The sequence below is a fragment of the Tricharina praecox genome (genome assembly GCF_024521635.1).
Source record: "Tricharina praecox strain CBS 144465 chromosome Unknown BZA05scaffold_10, whole genome shotgun sequence".
Classification (NCBI taxonomy): domain Eukaryota; kingdom Fungi; phylum Ascomycota; class Pezizomycetes; order Pezizales; family Pyronemataceae; genus Tricharina; species Tricharina praecox.
In genome coordinates this window covers 84674-101405 of record NW_026250412.1, presented here as the reverse complement: position 1 = coordinate 101405, position 16732 = coordinate 84674, and the positions used below count along the sequence as shown (strand labels likewise).

The following is a 16732-nucleotide window of genomic DNA, read 5'->3' as shown; positions in this document are numbered from 1 at the left end:
TAATCATCATTCATTGCATTCAAACTCAGTAGATCATGGCAGATTATATTCATAGCCGTTTCCACCTGGATTTAACCAACCGCTGGCTGCGAGCTCGATACCCGGTTCTCCACTGCTCTCCCTCCCAAGGGCCAGCTCTTCCTGAGAGTCAACCCTCGATAAAGTTGCATTAGATAGTGGATTGGAGTGTCTGTATCCGAATAAAGCTTACCAGTCCAGCTGATGAGTGAAATCCCATGGCGACATCTAAATCGCCGACGAACGACGAATTCGAGGGAGAAATAGGGCGCCGAGATGTTTTGGAAGGCCTTTACTGAGTGTGTTTATCATATTCCGGAATTCCGCAGTCGCTTTTCTCCTCGCCTATGTGCACGAGAGTTGTCTCTGAATTACAATTAATAAGGAAAACACACTACAGCAAAACCAATGTATTATCTCAAGTATGTAATGACAAAAACACTTTTCTTGCGCCTCGTCGTGGATCGCCACGCTGTACACCCACCGGTATCCTCCTCATCCTCTCATATGTACGCCTGTAACACCCTCCGGACGGACTCCCAGCATCCAATCCCTCCTTCAGGTTCCCTCACACTGAACGCAGACACCAGCTTATTTAGGCCCTTTCGACATATCCGGCAGCGAATTGATCCTCCACGCGGTCTTGACAGGAAATAGTTGGCCCCAGCTAGTACGTGCATGCCGCTGTTTGGGTGGATTCGAGGCAACGAGTCGGCTTTCCTGTTCCTCCTTGGACTGCCAGAAATCCCTGAGCGCTTTCGAATCCGGTGTTGCTGGTGCTGGCGCGGTCATGTCCTTGTCCGCTTCGTTGGGAGTGGTACTCGTAGGAGAGTAAGTTCCATCTCTCAGGCGTTCGCATTGTCCTCTCAACCGAGCCAACGTCTCAATCTCCTCGTCGCTAAGGGCCGTTTGCTGCGACTTGGTAGATCCAGATTCGTTTAGAGTGCTACTTGTAGATGTCCGGTGGTCGTGACGGCGCTCTCCTAGGCCGAATTTCGCCTTCGTCCTCACACAGCTCTTGCGGAGCTTTTCGACGCGCTCAGCCACCACGTTCCAGAGGCGTTGTTCTTGGCGAAGGTAGTGATACTGACGGTAGCAGACGCCACCAGTAGTCTTAAGGTGGTCGATGGCGAGCTCGCTTTGTCGCAGGGTTGCCTCCCACTCGGCCGCCTCCTTGGGGCTGAGGATGGGGTGTTTCATGGCCGGGGATGTGAGCATGTAGGGGTCGATCCACAATCCCCTTCTCGGCGTGAACTCCTCCTCGACTTTGGCTTTCACTCCATTCGGATCCTCCAATTTGGGTGCAAACTCCCTCAACGCCGCGTACTCCTCGCTCTGGACGATGGCCTCCCGTTCCGCGTGTGGGAAGCTCTCATCGGCGATTAACAGCTCCAGGGCATTCACGAAGTCATCTTTTGCCTTTGCCAAGTGCGCACCGATTGCTCTAGACCTGTCATCCCGTGGATCACCTCTGTGCATCCAAGACGAGTAGACGGCTGTGGCGTTGCTGCTGGCGGAATCGGGTCTTCTCTGATCGGCGGAGATCGGATTAAAGATGGCAGTGACAACACTGTTGGTGCTCAGGGTACTTAGTCTCTTCAGAGAACCTGAAGATGGAGTAGGCTGCGGCCTCGGTTTCTCGCTAGGCGTAGAAATCTTAATCGTGGGAACGGGAAGAAGCGAACGCTTACCCTCGAACGAAGTGGTCGAGAGCATACGCTTTACTTCCTCCTTCTTCTCCTTGCTAATGGGAACGTGCCGACGGCTCCTTGGAGAGAAATCTTTCCGCTGACTGTAGGCAGTGGATGGGCGGCGGTAGCCCTGGTGGTAGCCTTGCTGGCCGGTAGAAGGCTTAGCTACTGCTGCCCGTGAACCGTACGCCGTGACTGACCGGGGCGGCATCGGAGGTGAATATATCATCGTCGGAATATTCTTAACAGTACCCGCAGGTGTAGGGCAGGGGTGCGGTAGCAGCTCTCCGGATTGTCTGCTCGTACTGGTGCGATGAGATGTGTTGTTGGAGGTAGTCAAACCAGGCTGGGGTCGCGAAGCTTTGATCCCTGTCGCTGGGTTCTGCTTTGCTGCGCTGGCCAATGTGGGGCGAGACAGCGAATTCGCAGTGCTCAGCCGCTGCGGTTGACCATCTCTTCCGGGATTGCTGGGACGCCGAAAGGTATTGTAGGTAGCAGCCGAGCTTGGGCGAAAATTGTAGGTAGCAGCCGAGCCTGGGCGAGAATTGTAGGTAGCAGCCGAACTTGGACGAGAATTGTCGATTCCTGGCTTCTGGATGTTGAGAGTACGATTTTCCTGTGGAAGCGGACGGTTTCGTGATGGCACAGCTGAGGGAGGGTGCTGCAAGGATGTAGACCGCAGGGCCGGCGTGGAAGCGCGAGATGAATTGCGGTTGGCGAATCCTGGACCCATGAGTACAGGGCCGGGTCCTTCATTTCGAAACAGTGGTGTTATCGGTCGCCGCACCATATCGGGGGTAATGCGGCCTGGCATTCCTCGTCCCACCACCGCAGCGGACGTACTGTGGTTCGAAGCGTTAGTATTACCATGGTTTCTTCCTCGTCCACGTCCCAGTGTTCCGGCCACCGGTATAGAACTCCGAGTTAGATCGGGGGTACTGTGACGACCAAGTCGTCGTTGTTCCGCGGCCACAATAGTGGGTGGCCGACTCTGAATTGGACCGGCATTGATTCCTAATGCTCTACGCCCACGTCCTAACCCTTCGAGCATCGGCGTAGAACTCCTTTCTGGATAGCGGACGAGATCGGGGGTGTTACGACCTAGACCATTGCTGGACTGCGGAGTGGCACTGCGAGGTGGAGGTGCGGTGGTGGTCTTGATGTTTTCTCGCGACTTCCTCAGCGGATTCTTTGGGGGAATTTGTGGCGGCATTAGGGAGAGATTTGCTATCGTAGGACCGTGAGTAGAAGCCGCGGGTTTGAAGTTAGATGCTTCAACTTCGGGCGGCCCGTTCGATATTTTTGGATATCGGTTTGACATGGTGGAGTTGCCGATAGGGCGGGTGTGTTGCGATGTGTTGTCGAGCTCTATCGTGGTTGAAAAGATAGGTCTCAAAGTGAAAGCGCCAAGAACCCAAATCAGGATATTTTGCGATTGAGAACACTATTTGATGGTCTGTGATTCACACATGTACACAATACGTCACTCGTTGTTTCCTTTTTCTGGACCGAGCGGCATACATGTTTGTGTTTGCAGACCGCAATTGCACCTGTGCCCATCATAGGCTTTCCTTACCTTATTTAACTTTGTAATGCGATCTCACGGCTATTGAACCAACAAATGTCATACTCGAGGTGCGACATACTTTCTACTAACGGTAGCAGACGAGATTGTCGATTGTGAATGAGGCAGCTTCTTCTCTCATGTGCAGATTTAATACAACAGCCGACTATGTTTGACTCTTAGACGGCATTCCGGAGTTCTCTGGCGGAAATTTCAAAGATCATTTTGCAACTGACGCTGCCGTTGAAACTGCTAGCGGTTCTGTAGCTGTATCACGTGCAGGAGTGAAAACCCGTCCAAGGTTCTTATCGCTTTGAATACGAGGCCGAGGAAGAATTGGGGAGAAGCAAAATAACTCTAGGAGGTACCATGGGAGCTTCTAGGGGGGTTCATGTACGAGAAGAGGACGGAGGATTTGATGTGAGTACACATGTACCCAGGAGCAGAATGCCAGATTTGAGCCGATCAACGGGGGCTGTGCAAGACCACGAGTTTCTGTTCTGGAAGCTGTTACGAGAATCGAGATTAGTTCCGCTGTTTCTATATAGGTGTTGGCGAACCAAGTTGAACTGCTTTAGAAACCGTCGCACTAACGTCACCACGTGACTCCCACACGCATGGCCGGCGAAGTTGACTCTCTTCATGATGAGGTACTTATGCAGCTTGATAAATGTGGATTGAATTTATCCCGTCACATCCCTCATCCGCAGACCGACGGAATAATACTACCGATGCCCGTAAGTGAAAACGAAAAGAAAAAAAAAAAACGAACTAAGAACAACGCCCAAAAGAAACGCCAAAAAAAATGCCAAAAAAAACCGTAAAAAAATCCCCCTTCAGGACTGGCTAGGACCGCGCAAAAGTCTGCTCCCTGGGTCCATTTCTATCTACATCACGCTGCGGTGGTCTCGAGGGTTTTGGGTTCCGCTTTCCGCCCTTGCCGGGCGGCTGCTGACCCCAGGGGACGCTTCTCGGAGCATTGCATTCCACACACTTCCGCCACTTCTCACTGTTGAGATGGGTGCAGCGGGGGCAACTCCAAGCCATTCCTGCAGGCTGCAGCTGCTCTTCTATCAGTTGGTAGAGGGTGGTTGGGGGGGAGGGAGTCCGAGAGTCTGAAAGATCTGTGTTGCTGTTGTTGTTGACGTATGCTGTTGAACTTCTGGATTCAGGGTATGTTTGTTGGTATGATCGCGATTATGGAGAGGTCTCGAGGATGGGGGGAGAGGCGCTGTATTTATACTTCTGAGCGGGAGGAATGCCCGTTTTCGTCTGTGGATGTCATCAGGACTCCGCTTTCTATCATGACCTGGAGGTTACCAGACGGGGCCGGGCCTTTCGCTGGTTCGTCCCAGATGTGATATGGACGGAACCACTAAGAAGACGCTATCTAGAGCCTAGATGGCAGTAGACGAATAGCTGTGTGTCGTGGGTGGACGCTATGGGGCATCAAGCACGCTGCACACATAGGTCAGAACGACTTCACTCGGCAATCAGAATCCATGTCGTTGAAGTATTGCCGGGGTGTGGGCCTACTGAATTCCCATACCCTTGCAGAGCTTTCTAACCAGCTGGTCTCTATAGATTTGGGCTTTCGATGTTTGCTGTTAGGTTTCGCCACAAGCCCTAAATGGAAGTAACTCGCCATGGGTGCTCACGCATGATGCTTACGGACCTGGTGTCTCGGTTTACTTGCGGATAGTGGAAGAGGGGAAAAACCCTACGATGTCCGGCGGTATAGAAACACGGAGTGTGGACTTAGAACTGCCATAGCCGGACCTGGCCGAGTACACAATATTGAAACAAAAAAATGGGTCCCTTGTTTGGCGAGTGCTTGGTAGTGATCGGGGCGATCGTTGAATTGGACGAAAAGCCAGAGCATTCTGCTGCACTTAAAGATTTCATTAGAAGTACATCATGAATGTGGAGATCTGAATTCGGCGGAGCGGAATCACACCGCCTACCTACTATGTTATCAATTGCGTGCTTTGTAAGATGGTCGTGGAGAGCTTTCACTCGATACTTCAGTGGGTACTACTACTACATTCACGGATGGCCGGTTTGCAGCCTGCAGGATTCGTTCAACGCACTCCATTCTATTTCATCCAGTACTTCAACACTCAAATACTTGAACACTCCAATACTTGAACATTCCAACACTTGAACACTCTAACACTCCAATGACTGCTGCCAAGGACGATTGAAAACGGTGTGGTGATTCTCTATTTCCCGGAGTCCCACCCCCGTCTGCCTTTCCATCCTCCTGAGCCGTAGGCTACTCCACTCCGAGTCTGCAGGATTCATCCCAAGAAGCCAATGGTGTATCGACACCCTTGCCTCCTCGGACTCGGGAGTCGGGACAGCGTGTGTTGTGCTCCTTCGGGAAAGCGCAGAGTTCCGTGCCAGCCCTCGTCTCCAAATCAGGGTATCAGCCTTCGCCGTCCGTCGGAGGTGACAAGTATAGAGAGAAAAGGGCGTATGTATTGCAGTGAGGACGAGCAAGTAGAATATCGCATCGGAAGCTTCACGCGAAGCGCTTCGCTTTGCTACTCCGCCCGCTAGGGAGCAGCAATCGTCCCATGTGCAAAAACAGTATCCATTCAAGATAGCTATTTCGGACGCATTCCTTCGATCGATCGTGTTACGTTCTCTTCTCAATGCTGTTCTGGCGATGGTAGGTGTAATAACACCGGAACCGGAACGGTATATGCCACTGGAGGCCGGTGTTTTTGGTGAAGGGAGTTGAGTCTACTGGAAAAAATCGAGGTGCCTAACAGGGTGGGTGTTGGGGGGTTGGCGGGTTGGTTCCTGAGTGATCGCACGTGATAAAAAAGTTGCTGAAAAACAGCAAGCGAGTGAAATCCTATGTTTCAGTTGAGCTCACCAGCTCACTTGCCGAGCCGGGCTCCAATCTCCACCAACCTGGTGTTGTCTCACGAGTTACTTTCTCTCTCTCTCTCTCCCGGCGGAGCGAATTAGGGCTGAGGGTTTGAACCGGCTGATTAAACGTCTGGTGCGAGACAAGGTTGAGATTGGACTCGGGACAGTCGGGAGTGAACATGTACATAGTGATAATACACCTGTGTACACTCTACGACTATCTGATGGCCTATATGCGATATACATAGCAGCATTCATTCCAGCGGAGACGAGAGACGAATTCCGTAACGGGCCCGAGGAATGCTCGCCGCTCGGCGCCCCTGAACAGGTTACAGGCCGACACGGGAACCGATTCCCGACATCCTCTGCTACAGTCTTCATACCTACGACCAGACCCTCCAACAGTTCGAACTGGGAACAAATCGGGGCCGTTCCCAGACCAACCAACTGTTGGGGGTAGCGAACTGAACCAACTGCCGGGTTTTGAACCGGGAAAACTGCTAGGCCCAACAGTTCAGTGAGGCTTAAAATTTAGGGTGAAACCCGTCATCACCACAAACCTACCCGGTAACCTCCTACAACCCGCCACCCATTCGCTACCATCATGTGGCCGCTGCTATACCAGTTGACGAGCTCCAGGACTATTTTTCATTGACTGTGGGGAGGAATGTTGGAAACAGTCCTCACGCGATCGAATGGTGGCTGAGACCGGCGCAGAATCGTCGTTTCCCTAATCTTAGGCTTCAGCCGAATGGCCATAGACATTCTGTCTTTTGCAGCCATGTCGGCTGAGGTTGAACGGCTGTCCTCCAAGTGCCAGATGGTTCTGACGGATCATCAGCATTCCCTAGGTACCGATAGTGTTGAAGCTCTGGAGAGTATCATTGGATTCAACCGCTATACTCCCAGTATGAATGAGTAGCATCAGAGTACTGTATAGTGAAGGGGGGGGGGTAAAAAATACGCTTTTTTCGGAACAGTACGGACAAAAATTGTATTACTAAAGTGAAATTACGTATTTTGACCGTACCGATGCGCAAAAAAAGCGAATTTTTTACCCCCCCCCCCTCCCTTCATTGTGCAGTAGAAATTCAGAATTAGTACTGTACAAATCTTCTATTGCTCTCTCTGTGACCATTCAAAAATATTATGCATACTAAACCCCTTTTCTATCACTTTTTCCGTGACAATAGGAGCCTATTTCGCCCATTTTTGCTCCTCTGACTGAACTGTCAGTTCAATTTACTATCGCTTTTTCCGGACCAATAGGACCCTATGTTGGCCAATTTCCCTCCACTGACTGAACCGCCGGTTCATCCGCTGAACTGACAGTTCTGCCAGTTTTCTCGGGAACAACTGGCACACCTACCCAAACCAACTGGGAACTGGCAGCCTCTGTTCCCAACTGAACCGGGAACAAAATCAACCCGAACTGAACTGTTTAAACCAGTGTTCCCATTTCAACTGACTAGCTGTTGGATGGTGTGCCTACGGCTCGCCACGATCGAAGAGGAGTCGGGACCGAGTGCGATACCGCCATTGGAGCTTGGGCGGCGTCTTACACGATGGCTATGGCTGTGTAGCTGTACTGTCGGCTGATGGGTTGGGTTGGGTGGCAATTGATTACCTATTGATACCGGGTACATACACACCGCGTCTGGGGGAATACATCTGGCACATCTCGATTCCTGCCAGTGAGCCGGTCTGCGAACAATGTGAAACGAAAGTTGCATGAGAATGATGTACCCGCATCGATGTGGTGGGGGTAGTTAGCCCCGCCATCCATGCATCCATGCATTAATCCGCGGCGCTTAGCGCCGGCGATGAGGCTTGTGGGCGGAGCCACTTCCTTCGAACAGGCCAACACTGGGTATTGCCGATTCCCACATGCACAGGCCCTCGTTCTTCGAAAAATCCGAAAAACCCAATAATTCCATTTCCAACAAACTCCCGCGAAACGCTGACAAAAATAAGTACACAGATATGCAAACAAACCCATAAACATAGAAACACAGAATCATATCCACAGCTCTCCCATATATCTACATGCATCACCGACATTGCCCCTCCGCCCCTCCGCCCCTCCGCCCCTCCGCCACGGCCTACGGGACCACCCCCGGACAACGCTTCAACTACCTAACCCCACCGGCTTCTCCGGATCCGCAATCCTCCTCCTCCCACCAACCCAGTCCATATTGAGCCTCTGCAGATTCTGGACTGTGCAAATGCAATGATAAGTAAACGAGCCGATGACGAGGATGACCATGAGCCCGCACGTGGCGCACAGGACGACCATGCTCATCATAGCGAACCACCAACTGCTCTTTTCGAGGGACGGGCGTTCGAGGGGGACGGTATTCTCGTCGGTGCTGAGCAGCAGCTGTAGCGCGGTCAAGACGACGGAGACGTAGACGACCGCTAGCAGCAGCCACGCGAAGTTCTGGTTGAAGAACTGCTTGTACGTCACGTACTGCGAGTAGTAGCCGTTCGGAAAGTCGATGCAGAAGCGGTGCGCCTGGTTTACGCGCGGCAGCCGCAGCTCGCCGTACTTGTATCGCTTGTTCACCTTGCTGTCCTCCAGGTACGTGAAGTGCGGGGCCAGGCGCGCCCACACCTCCCATTCCAGATTCTCCGGCACTAGATTTTCGTCATGCGCGATCTTCAGATCGATGGGGGACTGGATCAGCTTCGCGTACGATCGCAGGAAGCCGAGTGCCAGGGCCCGCAGGTCCTCGTCAGGTTCGATGTGCTCATCAAAGAATGGCACCGACAGGAGGTAGGCGGGAAGTGGCTTGATGAAGATGATCTGTTCGTACCAGAGCAGGTGAAGCCAGGGTTTTTCGTTGATGACGATGCCGCGATTGCAAACTTTCTGTTGGTGGAGGGCACGGATGTTGTAGGGTCGCCCGGCCCACCACAGGTGCTGGTGCATGCCGTTGAGGCGGTCGACCTCGAGGTCGCGGCGCAGGAATTTCTTCACATCTTGGTCCTTTGGGAGGATCGGGTTGCCGGGGATGCTGATGGAGTGGTTGACGGCGATTTTGGCTGGGCCGAAGAGGTGATTCTCCTCTTCGGGCTTGGATAGTGTGACGGAGGAGGAGATGGACTCGGTTCGTGCGGTGAAGACTCGCGGAAACGGCGCTGTCGACTATCGCGTGCCCGTGTTAGCTCTTCTCTATCCCAGCACACGCGTCGCACAGTAACTACGCACCCGTCTCGTCAGTGTTGGCGCAGGTGGTGCATTCATGACTTCTGGCTCTCACTGTTTCCCGCATCCGGGTGGGACATCGATAAATATGTAGTTCACGCAAGACGCAGTTCCCAAGGCTGTGCGGGGGTTGACATGGAAGCGCTACGCCATGCAGAAAAAGCAACTCTGTGTGCGCACGCTGCGTTGGCCACTTTTCAGTGGCTGGGATTCAGGGGTACACGGTAAGACGGAGGTGGGACAAACGTGAAGGAAAATCGATCGAGTGGAACACCTCGCGCGCCCGCCCTAGAAGATCACCACTGCTGATAATTCCGCAAAGGGTAAAGAGGACGCGTTCCCGTCGAATGTGTTGGTGTGGCGAATGGCGAGGCGTTAATAGGTGGTTTCGTGGTACGGTATATGCCAGTACCGCACCCAATGCCTCATTGAGGACCACCTCCCTGCTGTTTTCGAATGCGAACTTGCGAAGAGTCGTCCCCAAATAGCCCGTCCGGTAGCCAGAGTTTATGCTGTGCATCGTGCTGTATAGTACCTGGCCTGCTAGAGGTTCCCTATTCCACAGTATTCCTTCATCATCTTCCCAGTGACCAGAGTCGCTGTCGAACAAAGCCACTGGATTGAACTGAGAGAAAGCTGCTGTCACCGTATCAGCAAACAACGAAGAGAAGTCATCCCTAAGCTCACAGCGCTACCAGTGCGTCCCTGCCTATCTAGCGCCCTATTGTGTCCCTAAGAACATCTCCAATTCTTCCATGTACACCTAGATGTAGAGTACAGTTCTCGTGTGTACCGATACAGTGAGTCCCGAATTCGCCGTAATATCGCATGGTATTGCTCGGTTATCTCGTTCCGATAGACAGATCTGATGCCGTTTAAGCCTTTCCGATAGTGCTTATACAGCTCCGGGCCACAAATACTCTCGTGCCTCCTCCCGTTCTTTTCCGTGAGCATGGTGTTGTTGTTGTTGTGGCGAGCATGGTGTTGTTGTTGTTGTTGTGGCGAGCATGGTGTTGTTACGTGTTGTGATGTGATGAGTGTCCGAACGCGTTGCACGATGCATCGTGACGTACCGGTAACTAACTCAGCCACAACGGAGGAATGCAGGAGGAATGGAAACATGGAGACATGAAGCTCTTTCTGATTGCGAATTCTGCCCCACTGTAGAGTAGGTACCTACACACCATCATCCATGCATGCAGTCGGAGTGTCTAGAAGAGCGGCCTGTGCCGGCGCTGCCGTAACCGAGCGGGAGCGGGAGCTTAAGCCTAAGGCATGGACTTAGCGATGTGTGTATGTTGCGGGCAATCCGTCGGGACTCGGTCGCGCCGACATGGTTCCATAACCTGGACTCCTCGAGCCCATGCATGCGGCGGAACCTCCGGAGTCCGGATCGCAGATGCACACTATTTGAGGCGAGGGCATGTTTCATCGATGGATGGAATCAGCCCACGCTCGTGCAGTTGACCGCCACCGGCTGATAACCCTACATATCTGTTAGTCTTTCAGTCTCCGGAAGTCCAGATTACAGCCGCCTCGGTTTTCCGCTACGCATATCGAGCCGTATTGTATTCCAACCCTAAGTGCATAATCACCATTTCGCCCGTTGGCTTTGTACTTTCCCCGTCTCCGAGTCTCCGACCATGTATTGACAACGAGTCGGGCGCTGTGCCCTTCCTCCTTATCCTCGTTGCCATCTTCATCCTCATAAACATCCGAGGGTAGAGCGACCCGTCATCCGTCGAACGGTGACGAGCCCTTAGCGAGTGTCACTAGCCACAGCCTCCCAATCTCGCCCGCCGCAGCCCTCGTCCAGCCAGCCAGCGTAATTCTCACCATCCTAGCCATCCTTCGGACGCGAATACCGCGTCAACGAGGGGAACATTGGCGGTCACTTGGCTGCTGTAATCGCCGCCGGGCATTTGGTACTGAATTGCTGGCCACGTGGGCGTGTCGATGTCGCGCAATTGAGTTACTGGATGGCAAAGCGGTAGAGTCTGATAGCCGAATACCACCTCCTATGTAGTGCAGGTGGTCACGGCTGCGCTAATCTTCAGCAGGAGAGAAGTTCGATTTTCCAGGTGGGCCGCTGATTTGAGATTAGCCGCCTACATACAGACTCAGTGTTTCCCATTCGTAATCGATCAGAACCCCCACATACCAAACCATCTCTACCCCCATATTCCTGACATTGCAATCGGATTGCAAGTCCATAGGCTACCAAGGTTGCGGCCTATTCGTCCCAAAATTTCGCTAGATGAGCTTTTCTGGGCGACCTTTACTTGATGCCCATGAAGCCTCAAAGGAAACGAGTACGGGTACGGGCGTCTAGAGGTAACTCCCGGCCCTCGGTGTGCTGCGTATGGCTGCAGGTAGGTGGGTATTCGATCAGTAATATCTGGGATGTATGTGTCCTGTGATCTGGCTCCCGGACGCAGTAGTCGATAAACCCACGGCTTCGAAAACGCCTCCTATCGTGCAGAAGGCGTAACTCCACTCTCTTTGTAGATTTGTAGTCGATCCACACACTGCCGATTGAGTCCTGCATCCTAAGAATAGGAGGTTCTCGAACATCGAGTGAGATTTTGTCGGATAACTTGGTGAGTCCGATGTTCGGTCACTTGAGAATGTTCTCGGTACGTGAACCGGTAGTGGGACCCATGCAGGAGCAACGCATGATCCGAAGCTTGTATCTGCGGGTAGCTACCGACAGCAGCTATTGCGGTAGATGCCGCACAATGTCATCGAAGACGAGTCCGATCGTCACAGCCGGAACGGTTCCCTGTAGTGCAAAGTCAGCTAGCTGTGGCCGGTCTTGTTCGACCAACACATCGTAGGAGACCCACCACAACTCCGACTCCAAGCCGTTGTACAGTCCATAGTGTCCCTCGCTATGGATTACGAACTCCCGGCAACCGACGGTGTTCTTATAGGTCATCTCTTCGGCCACCTTGCCTCTCTGATCCACGGTAATGGCACCGAATGTGCAAGTCACCGAATTTGCAAGTAACCGCAATTAACCCCGGTATGTAGGAAGACTGAACTCTGGAGGGCATCGCTGAAGAAACTCTTACCATGGTTTTGAAAGCAGTAGTAGTGGGCGACCTCCTCCTACGCAACCGGTCGAGCTGCCGATAAGCCCTGTGAAGCGTCCTGCGTATAGGTATTCGACTTCTCTCGACCATATCCGGACGAATATCCGGATATATCTCCTCGGCGTTGGCTGCCTCACTTCGACCTCAATTTTATGCGGAATCCTTTATACGTCCGCTTTTTAATCGTCTCTCTCCATCTCTTCTGTATACGATCCTTCTCGATGAGTCCAGGGCATCGCATAGGAAAAGTCCTGGCCGATGTCGCACTTTCTGACATCTGCATAGCAGTGGCGAATGTGGTGGTAATGATCGACCATCCGTGACGGCGGCGCGGCGATTCTTATCCGGTCGAGAAACCGGCCCTGGAGGGGGGATGAAATGAATCCTGCGAACAGGAGCGCAACCACGGGCGGTACCGGTTTCGACGGTCTATCGACCCGAGGCACCCAAGAGCGAAGTATGGAGACCGTCTGAGGCAAGTTTCGCTCACGAACAATGGAAGGCGACTTGGTGACCTGACGAAGGGGGCTTTGGTCGGTCTGTAGTATGTGGTGCCGGAAAGATCGTTCGTAGGACAGCCCTTCATGTAGAAATGGAGTAGGTCGTTGGCTGGATTCTCGTAGCCGTAATGCGGACCATTCGGGAGCGGTGTGGTAATCGGATGTTGGATAAAAACTGGAGGTAGATAACTTATGGCAATCAAAAGAGGTCGGGCGAGTGATCAGTCTCTAGTGGGGGATGAAGGTGAACGATTTCGCTGCGTTGGTACAGGTAACGTAGGTAGTCGGACTGTGCAGTGCGAGCGTCTGACGAGGACGGTGGGATTGAGTATCATCGGTCCCACTATTGCCCGCTGGTGAAAATTGCCATCAGTGCACCTGCAGGTAAACACGGTTCTGGAGGGTATGGAAAGGCCTGTACCTCCGCTGACTTGGTATGTGGGGAGTCTCCAAGTAAGTTGAATGCTACAGGTAATCAGCGGCTCTACCCTTCGACCCTGCCCGCCCGTACCATCGTGTTTCTATATACTACGAATTTCGAGCGTGCGGATAACTTTTGCTACTGCTGCCAAGGTGTTCCTTTGCTATTTGCTGCACAACCGATGACGTTGACTGTCGCGTCGTGCGGGAGTGGCGGCTGTTTGTGTGTGTGGGGTCCTCCTATTTCTCCAACGCTCGGGGCTAATCGCTTTAAAGACCCATCTCCTTCCTCCTTCCTCCTTCCTCCTTCCTCCTTCCTCCTTCCTCCTTCCTCCTTCCTCCTTCCTCCATCTCTTCGTCCTTTCTACCTCCATCATCCCTCCTTTTTCCTTCCACCTTCTACCTCATCATCCCTCCTTTCTCCTTCCACCTTCCACCTTCCACCTTCCCCACCTTCCCCTCCACACTCTATCATTTATCCCACCCTTCCTCATCCTCCTATCCCTTGATACCACTTTTTTTTTCAGACCACTTGGTCATGCAAAAGCAACAACCATCAGTCAGCCTCATCCGCCGAAGATGAATACCGATTACAGCCCGACTCTATGTTCGACCGATGCACTTCAATCCTCAGGAACGACACCAACCCATCGCTATTGGCTTACCGAGTCCACCTCCAACCCGCTACGTCTCCAGCTGATTCAGCTGGGTCCGCCGCCCTCGAACCAGCGCCTTCACAAAATACCAGTCTGCCGAGCCACCGACCCTAGGCAATCGATCTGAAGACTGAGACCAAGGAGCTGAAAATTTTTCGGTTCCTTGGTAAGAACGACTACGAAGGACCAGATTGAGCGCCGGGGAGGCGAAGAAGCGATACGACGAGAGCTCGGTCCTTGGCTCCCCGGACCACCGTCCGGGGTGGCAACACTCTGGACACAACGAGGTAAATATCATCTCCCCCTCCCTTCTCACTTATATTCATGAATAATACTAACTTTTATTAGTAATCAAAGCCAACAATGGCTACTGTAGAGGTCATAACCTAAAACCTCACACCTCACACCTTACCGCCCGAGGTGGTAACTGGTTCCCCGGACCACCGTTCGGGGTGGCAACACTCTGGACACAACGAGGTAAATATCATCTCCCCCTCCATTCTCACTTATATTCATGAATAATACTAACTTTTATTAGTAATCAAAGCCAACGATGGCCACTATATAGCTCTATAACAGAAAAGAAACACACTCACCACCGACCTTGGTTCCCCGGACCACCGTCCGGGGTGGCAACACCCTGGATGCAACGAGGTAAACATCATCTCCCCCTCCCTTCTCACTTACATTCATGAATAATACTAACATCTACTATTACTTAGTGCCGTACGATGGCTACTGTTAACTTACCGTTGCTATGATTAAATAACGACTAGAAAGGCTATGAGATTGATAGAGAGAAAAATGCGGGGCATGGTGAGCTGGGGGAGACGTGGTCACAGTCGTGTACATATCGGACCGATACAAAAAAATGAAGCCGGCCCTGCTATATTGAACGTTCCATTCGCGTGATTAAACTGTAGAGATATGTAGGCCAATGCTCAGATATTGCGTGATGCCATCGAGAGATCCGAAGTGGAGGCGCGGCCGCAGTGCCTCCGGTGTGCATAGCATTAGGGAATTGCAACGAGCTCATGGCCGCAAACGTATGTAGTAGCTCTTGAGTCTCCGTCTCGCCATCCGCAAGGCGGCGCCGTGGTGACGCAGATTTAGTACGTTTTTTTTTTGTTTGTTTCATCATCGTAACATTAGATATTTCTCAGACTATGGCGGTATACACACATCCGGTTCGGCTCCACTGTCCCCAACCGCTGGCCGCGAACTAGATGTAGCATGGTATACCTGCGGACCTGCGGAGTACAGTGACACTCTGGTCAACGACCCCGCCCTCATATTCCGGATTCCTCAACACACCACGCTCGCCGGTCAAGTCTACAGCCTGCCGATATTCATCCCCGCCGTTCATGTCACAACGGTGAAATCCCCAAGCTCAACATCCAGAACAATCCCTCCAGTCGAACGAGATCCCCACCCCTCCCCTCCCCTCCCCGTCCCCAGCCCTGCTATTCGTTACGAAATCATCAGCGATCACCCGCTATGAACAATCTCTGGCTTGATCACGCCAGGTGCGCTCTGAATTTTCTAGCCCGCATTACCATCACAAGCGTCTCTGTTAGTATAGTGGTTAGTATTTCCGCCTGTCATTTACTGATAGTCCGCGGGAGACCAGGGTTCAATTCCCTGACAGAGAGTTCCTTTTTTGGGCTTTTGCATGGCAGTATGGGAGGTCTGCTGATGGTGTTTTGAACTCTTTGAAGATGGGCAGTGGTGAAGGATGAGGGGGAGTGGTGGCGAGGAGGAGGTGAGGAGGAACGCCTGCGGCCGTTTTAGGAGGGGAAACTGGTGAAGCCTAGTAAATTACGGACAATTCGGACGACGGCGGACGGGGCGTCACGGAGGCTGAAGACAGGGAAATGGTTGGTGGAATACTGTCATCTATTTGTAGCGCTCCAAGTAGTCCAACGCGTCCGTAGTCACTCACATGGACGGGGCGGGACTTCATCGATGCATTCCGCCCTGACCCCTGCGGCATAGACTACATGTCGCCGTCTGGAGGAGCAGGCGGAGCAGACGGAGCAGACGTATATACGGCAGTCGACACTAGACAGCTGCCCAGCACGGTCCGGGTTACCGAGCGAGTACATATGGGCAAAGACACTGTACTGGGAGTGGCATCAGCAGGCTGCAGCGCGCAATTGCCGATACAGGGTAGCGTTACGCCAGATGATATCAGAGAGGCGGTATCTCCCTCCGTTTCCATCACGGAAACCGGGGGTTCTGCAGCTAGATTGAGCGGGTTGGGTTGGGTGGGGTTGTGTGTTTCGATAACAGTTTCCCAGACAGAGCGGGGTGGGTGGGGCTGTGTACCCCGCTGAATTGTCTTCGCTGGGGAATATGAGACTCTCAAATGGAAATTGGAATTGTCGCATTCATCGGGTCGGAATGGAATGGGCTATGTGTCGCTGTAAGCGATTTGTGAGCGACCGATTTGTTCACCGGATGTATTTAGACGGAGGAAAAGTAACAGACTCATTCTCTATACAATCGAGCCACTCACTCCCGTAGCTCTGGTATGTGAGGCCGCACTGGTCGGGACTACCCATATTGCATCTTGCAGTTCGAGGGGAAGCTTCTAGGCTGCATGGAAGTTTTGTGAGGGAAGGGATTTCTACGTAGAGGAGAGGAAAATGGAAGAAGAACTGGACATCGGCAGTCGGAGCGGAGGAATCGTGGACACGG

At 52.6% G+C, this 16732-nt stretch overlaps 2 protein-coding genes and 1 non-coding gene across 3 annotated transcripts; 1 reads left to right on the top strand and 2 right to left on the bottom strand.

Moving 5' to 3' along the window:
* Positions 1-609: 609 nt before the first annotated feature.
* On the bottom strand, positions 610-2579 carry BZA05DRAFT_451457 (uncharacterized protein; the record flags this gene model as incomplete). Its single annotated transcript, XM_051487441.1, has 4 exons — positions 610-1625; positions 1710-1904; positions 1957-2432; positions 2497-2579. 4 exons carry the CDS (start codon positions 2577-2579, stop codon positions 610-612), a joined length of 1770 nt encoding a protein of 589 aa, XP_051339906.1.
* Positions 2580-8233: 5654 nt separating this feature from the next.
* BZA05DRAFT_395609 (uncharacterized protein) lies at positions 8234-9542 on the bottom strand. The gene is made up of 2 exons (XM_051483453.1): positions 9417-9542; positions 8234-9356 (listed from the first exon to the last, which is right to left on the bottom strand). The coding sequence occupies exon 2, from the start codon at positions 9083-9085 to the stop codon at positions 8282-8284; it is 804 nt and encodes a 267-aa protein (XP_051339905.1). The 5' UTR covers positions 9086-9356; positions 9417-9542; the 3' UTR covers positions 8234-8281.
* A 6057-nt stretch (positions 9543-15599) lies between these two features.
* BZA05DRAFT_t161 lies at positions 15600-15684 on the top strand. Its single transcript has one exon. It is a non-coding gene; the product is annotated as a tRNA-Asp (tRNA).
* Positions 15685-16732: the final 1048 nt, after the last annotated feature.

Bases quoted from the DNA above. Each gene is read 5' to 3' on its own strand.
- BZA05DRAFT_395609 (XM_051483453.1), bottom strand. From the start codon at position 9,085: ATGCACCAGCACCTGTGGTGGGCCGGGCGACCCTACAACATCCGTGCC.